The sequence below is a fragment of the Wyeomyia smithii genome, chromosome 3, assembly GCF_029784165.1.
Source record: "Wyeomyia smithii strain HCP4-BCI-WySm-NY-G18 chromosome 3, ASM2978416v1, whole genome shotgun sequence".
NCBI lineage: Eukaryota > Metazoa > Arthropoda > Insecta > Diptera > Culicidae > Wyeomyia > Wyeomyia smithii.
The window spans coordinates 145544981-145552093 of NC_073696.1; the positions used below are offsets into that span (position 1 = coordinate 145544981).

Consider the following 7113-nt stretch of genomic DNA (forward strand, 5'->3'; position numbering starts at 1 on the left):
ATAATATTCGATGATGGCTTTGCAAATGGTTATTATTTTCCTTAATTTCTAGTTAAACTTTCACACAGTGAGTACATATATATTAAAATTATGTTTTGCTTAATTAAATAATTAAACTCACAAATAGATTTATATAACGTGCTGATTTTACAAGGCTAGGTTAGCAACGATTTTCTCGCGAAAGAAAGACAAATGTAAGTGAGAATTACTAATTGATACTTTATACTCGATACAACATAATTTGCAATTATAAAAATTCCTTTCAGCTTTAAGCTGTCGCTATATTAAACCGCGCTGCTGTAGAGATTCTTCCTTCCGAAAACCTAACCCAACAAACTTAAAGATTTGGGTTCGACATGAATAGCGAGGATTTCAACTGCGAGGCCTGTGATAGACCGGACGATGCGGATGATGGAATGGTATCTTGTGATGCTTGTAGCAAGTGGTACCATTATACGTGTGCTAGTGAATCTCCCGGTGTAGAGAAGAGACCATGGAAATGTGTGAAATGTGTCTCATTGCTACGCGCCTTTGCCCCTATTACCAGTACAAATAAATCAAAGGCCAAAAAGACTTCATTGAAAGTAGATGGCAATGTGAAGCCCATGAAAAATGCTGCTAGTGACACGGGCGCGGCAATGTCGAATAAAAAAACCGATCGACTATCGGATCCAGGTGTATCCAGAGATTTATACAGACCCACAGGAAAAGATGATCGTAGCCTAATGAGCGCTGATATAAAATCGACGAACACGAAAACGTTTAGTGCGCAAATGCGAACAAATTTAACGCTGCAGCGGCTAAAGGACGAACATCGGCTTGAAGAAGAGAAGTTAGCGGAAGAACAGCTACGGTTGGATGAAGAAAAAGCATTACAGGAGAAAGCACGAGCTCTCAGAGCAAAGCAGCTTGCAGCTAAAGAAAAATACCTCCAAGAGAAGCGTGCTCTAGAGTAAAATCTCAGCTCTGCCTGCGACGATAGCAAGTCTCAAATAAGCGGAATGTGCTCAGCAGATCATACCAAAAATTGGCTGAGAGGGTTACAGAACGCGAACAAGGACAAAATCGAAACTGTGTCGAACGTCTCCTCTGCTTTTTTGGACTCTGGGTCCAACCTGCAGTCCCATGTCAACAATACACACAATGTTGGGCCAAATGCGCATCAGATTGCAGCAAGACAAATATGGCCCAAAAAATTGCCGATATTCGCTGGTGAGCCGACAGAATGGCCAATATTCCTGAACAGTTACGAAGAGGGGAATGAAGTGTGTGGCTTCACAAACGCAGAAAATCTTATTCGGTTACGCGAGTGCTTGCGAGGACCCGCTAGGGAAGCAGTTGTCTCCAAGTTGATGTTCCCGCACAGCGTGCCGTCTATCATTAATACTTTGCGACGTTTGTATGGTCGACCCGAAGCAGCAGTAAAGATATTGCTAGCGAAAGTCCGTGAAACTAAAGCCCCGGATCCACAACGTCTTGACACACTGATAAAGTTTGGACTAAAAGTGCAACAGCTATGCGATCATCTAGTAGCCGCTAAGCTGCATGCTCATTTATCCAATCCGTCACTGTTGGAAGAACTAGTAGATAAGCTGCCAGTATCTCAGAAGCTCGACTGGGTGCGATATAAGCGAGAATTCAGATCACCTTCGCTTAAGCATTTTGGAGAATTTATGGAAGCGTTGATGATTGACGCTAGTGAAGTCACTTGTATAGATACACCAAAAATCGATTGTTCTAAAAACGAAAGAGTGAAGCTAAAAGACAGAGCATATGTACACACGCACAATGGCAAGGAGGAAATATCAGATAAAGTTGAAGTAAAATATCCCTGTCCGATATGTGGACAAGATCACAGAACGAGAAACTGTGATCGTTTCAGACAAATGAACTTGACAGAACGCCTTTTAGCTGTAGAAAAACACAAATTATGTGAAGTATGTCTGTACAATCATGGCACATGGCGCTGCAGGTCGAGATACCGATGTAATGTGGGAGGTTGCCAGGTACGCCACCACCCGCTGCTCCATCGTATGGACTCACATCGCGGAAATATGAACACCAATATGAACGAGTGCCACACTCATGGCCAGACCGAGAAATCAGTGCTATTTCGAGTTGTACCTATTACACTTTACAATGGCGATCGTAGATTGGACACCTTTGGCTTTCTGGATGAGCGTTCATCTTTGTCGATGGTAGAAGAAAACGTACTGCAACATCTGGGGATAGTTGGTACCCCTGAACCGCTGCGATTGATTTGGACATCCAATGTAATTAGAAACGAGAAAACATCTAGACGTGCAAACATAGAGGTCAGCGGTAGAGGCGAACAAACACGTTATAATTTGATATCGGTTCGCTCAGTAAATCAACTAAACTTACCTAAACAAAGTCTGTCAATAAATGAACTATCTATGCGATTTGACCATCTCAAAGGACTTCCTATATCCTCATATTCGGACGCAATACCCAGAGTGTTGATTGGCCTTGATAATTTGAGTTTGTTCTCACCACTAGAAAGTCGTGTTGGCAAACAGGGCGACCCTGTCGCTGTAAGGTCTCTTCTTGGTTGGACAATTTACGGACCAAAGGGTGCAAATACGCCAACAAACAGCTACCATCACCATCACGTACATATTTGTGACGCCGATGAAAAATTGAACGAGATGATTAGACAGCGATTCGTATTGGAGGACACAGGTGTGTCACTGGTACCTGTACCAGAGCCAGCTGAGGTTAAAAGAGCCCGCGACATATTATCGAAAACCACACTCCGGGTGGGTGACAGATTCGAAACCGGGCTCTTGTGGAAGACTGATGACGTACACCTTCCAGACAGCATGCCTATGGCAATGCGAAGATTAAAAGGTTTAGAAAAAAAATTAGAAAAGGATCCACAATTGCGAGACAATGTGCATCGACAAATTCGTGAGTACGTTCGCAAACAATATGCGCATAAAGCAACTAAGTCTGAGTTGGCAAGCGCTGATTCATCCCGTGTGTGGTATTTACCACTGAATGTGGTAACACACCCGAAAAAACCACAAATAAGAGACTGGTCTGGGACGCCGCTGCACAGGTTGACGGTGTCTCTTTAAATTCGCAGCTTTTAAAGGGTCCCGATCTATTGACGTCACTTCCCTCTGTCATCTGCAAGTTTAGAGAAAAACGCGTCGGGTTCGGAGGGGACATATGCGAAATGTTCCATCAGATACGCATCAAACCTGAGGACCGTCACTCGCAGAGGTTCATTTTCCGATTCGACCCAAAAGATACTCCTGACGTGTATCTGATGAATGTGGCGATATTCGGTGCTTGCTGCTCTCCCTGTTCAGCTCAACATGTCATGCATCGAAACGCCGACGAATGGGCCAATGATTTTCCCGAAGCAGCAGCGGCTATAAAAGCCAAAACCTTCATGGACGACTATTATGACAGCGCTGATTCTCCAGAAGAAGCTGCGGAACGAGCGATGCAAGTTAGAGCACTGCACGCTAAAGCCGGATTTAACATGCAAAAGTGGGTAAGCAATAGCCGTGAAGTATTGATAAAACTTGGCGAGGTTCCAAGCCAAGATCAACCCCCTTTAGCATTAGGACAGGACCAAGAAGTGGAACGTGTCCTAGGCGTTATGTGGGATTCGAAAGAAGACATGCTTTTATTTTCTGCTGATTTCCGGAGTGAGTTTTCTACATATATCGATGGCACCAGCCGACCATCGAAGAGAATGGCTTTGAGGTGTATAATGAGCCTTTTCGACCCGCTTGGATTGTTGTCGCCGTTTCTCATACACGGAAAAATTATTATCCAGGAATTTTGGAGAACTGGTATGCAATGGGACGATAAGATGCGCGATCTTGAATTCGAGAAATGGCTCCGTTGGACAGAGTTACTGCCGAAAATAAATAAACTAAGAATTCCAGGTTACTATTTTTTTGGGTGGAATGCAGAAAGCTCAAATTCATTAGAGTTACACATATTTACGGACGCTGGGGAGTCGGCATATGGCTGCGCGGCATACATCAGGATCGCAAGTGCCAATGATGTAAAATGCGCGCTGGTGATGGCAAAGTGCAAAGTAGCACCTCTAAAGAATCAGTCCGTCCCACGGCTTGAATTACAAGCCGCCGTTATAGGGGCCAGACTGAAAACATACGTATGCGAAAACCACACATTTACGATCCGAGACTGTTATATGTGGACAGATTCAAGCGTAGTCCTTTCCTGGATTCATTCAGACCATCGAAAATATAAGCAGTATGTGGCTCATCGAGTAGGTGAAATACTTTCACTAACGCAGCCTGAGGGATGGCGATGGGTGCCATCAAAGGAGAACGTGGCTGACGGATTAACCAAGTGGGGAAAAGACACTGAACCTGATTCAGATAGTAGATGGTTCAAGGGACCACCATTTTTGTATCTCCCCAAGCACCGCTGGCCGCAACAAAATTCGGCGAGTTTCGAAACGAATGAAGAACTTAGAACAGCGTTTCTATTCCACCATCTGATATTTCCAGTCCAATTGATAAACGTGAGGAGGATCCCAAAATGGAACATCCTTGTACGTACAGTAGCATTTGTACACAGATTTGTGGATAATTGTCGACGTCGAAAAGCTGGAGAGCCGATTTTAACAGTAGAGGCCACAAAATTACAACGTAAATTGCTGCTCCGCAGGATGCCAGTAGTGAAAACAGTTATACAACAGAGTGAGTATCAAAAGGCAGAACAAATGCTATGGCGAATCGTTCAAGGAGAATGCTATCCGGATGAAGTTAAAGTTCTTCTTAAAAACAGTACTGAACCAACCGAAAAATGGCTTCAAATAGAGAAATCCAGCAGTTTATACAAATTATCCCCCTTTATAGATGAGTATGGCGTACTTAGAATGGAAGGACGAAACGCCAATGCGAACTATGCTACCTTTGATGCACGATTTCCGATCATACTGAAAAGAGATCATCCGATCACAATCAGACTCTTAGAACATTACCACAATCAACTCGGCCATTTTAATAAGGAAACGGTAGTTAATGAAGTGAGACAAAGATTTGAAATTGCACACCTTCGAGTAGCAGTCGATAAAGTGTTTAGAGATTGCCAATGGTGTAAAATGCTTAAATGTAAACCTAAACCACCCCGAATGGCGCCACTGCCAATTCAACGTCTAACACCACACCTCAAACCTTTTAGTTATGTTGGCATCAACTACATGGGGCCGCTGGACGTTACAGTTGGAAGACGTAAAGAAAAAAGATATGTAGCTGTATTCACGTGTTTAGTGATTAGAGCTGTACACTTAGAAGTGGCGTATAACTTATCAACAGAATCGTGTATATTGGCGATAAGACGATTTGTGCGCCGCAGAGGTTCTCCAGTGGAGATATTTACAGATAACGGCACAAATTTCGTTGGTGCTAGCCGAGAGTTGCAGAGGCAAATCGAGCAGATTAATGTTAAATGTGCTACAACATTCACTAACGCTAAGACGAAATGGTCCTTCAATCCTCCCGCAGCCCCACACATGGGGGGTGTATGGGAGCGCATGGTTAGGAGTGTCAAAGAAGCTATGAAGGGTCTCGACGACGGAAGGCAATTAACCGATGAAATTTTAGCTACCGTGCTTTGCGAATCAGAAGGATTGATAAATACGCGACCGCTTACATACATGGGCCAAGGTTCGGCTGAAGGTGAGGCACTCACGCCAAACCATTTCCTGATCGGCAGCTCGTCGGGAACCAGCGACCCTCAAAATGCACCTGTTAGCTTGGCTGAAGCGTTGAGAGACAGCTATAAAAGGGCCCAGTATCTCACTAATTTAGCTTGGGAACGATGGCTTAAAGAATATTTTCCTTCAGTTAATAGGCGCACGAGATGGTTTGATGAAGTACGGTCCGTGAAGGTTGGTGATTTGGTTTATGTAGCGGAAGGTAAACGTAGATCCTGGATACGTGGAAAAGTTGCAGCGGTAGTAGTTGGAACTGACGGAAGGGTGAGACAAGCAGTAGTGGAGACAGCCACTGGTAAAATAAAGCGCCCAGTAGTGAATCTTGCACTGATGGATGTTGATGATTCCGGAAGATCTTCACCGGAGTCACGGGGTGGGGGATGTTCTGGCAGCACGGTGGAATCTGCGCTGTCATACGAACTCAATTGATCATTAAAGAGCTGTCAGAAAACCGTCATTTAATTGGATAGACACTAGAGTAGATAAAACGTGTTCCTTTTTCCTAGTAATAATATTCGATGATGGCTTTGCAAATGGTTATTATTTTCCTTAATTTCTAGTTAAACTTTCACACAGTGAGTACATATATACTAAAATTATGTTTTGCTTAATTAAATAATTAAACTCACAAATAGATTTATATAACGTGCTGATTTTACAAGGCTAGGTTAGCAACGATTTTCTCGCGAAAGAAAGACAAATGTAAGTGAGAATTACTATTTGATACTTTATACTCGATACAACATAATTTGCAATTATAAAAATTCCTTTCAGCTTTAAGCTGTCGCTATATTAAACCGCGCTGCTGTAGAGATTCTTCCTTCCGAAAACCTAACCCAACAGATGTCATTGACGTAAAAATTATATAAGAGAGGACTTAAACATGAGCCCTGGGGAAGGCCCATGGACCTAATTCGGGAAGTTGTCGAAAATGGAGGCTCTTCCGTAGTTATTATAAACGCGTCGCGAAAGGTTTTCTGTTCCGGTACAGAGTCCGGACAGACCTTTTTGGCAAAATCGAGTATCCAGCGATCTGAATACTCCTCACTCTCATTCGAAACGTCACGGTTCCGCATGCGCCTGGCGGTATCCCAAAGAGTGCTCATCGCTGTTTCCCTCGACAACGCGTTTACGAACCGCCGCCAGTACCCGCGTTTTTTCGCCTTTACTAAGCTCTTCATCTGCCTGCCCAGTGCCTCGTACTTTCGAAGCAGGTTGACAGTGCCGTACTCCCGGTAGTCCTTATACGCCGCGGACCTTCGCACGTACAGTTCAGAGCACTCTTTGTCCCACCATTTGTTGGGAGGGCGCTGTCTAATCGTTACCCCGGGTATCGGTTTCGTCTGAGCTTGAGTCGCGGCGTCGATTATCAAGCCAGCTAA

General features: G+C 43.9%; 1 protein-coding gene across 1 annotated transcript; it reads left to right on the plus strand.

Annotated features, from left to right (window-relative positions):
• Positions 1-3202: 3202 nt before the first annotated feature.
• Positions 3203-6160, plus strand: LOC129728652 (uncharacterized). The gene is made up of 2 exons (XM_055687105.1): positions 3203-3683; positions 4872-6160. The coding sequence occupies exons 1-2, from the start codon at positions 3203-3205 to the stop codon at positions 6158-6160; spliced, it is 1770 nt and encodes a 589-aa protein (XP_055543080.1).
• The last annotated feature ends 953 nt before the right edge of the window (positions 6161-7113 follow it).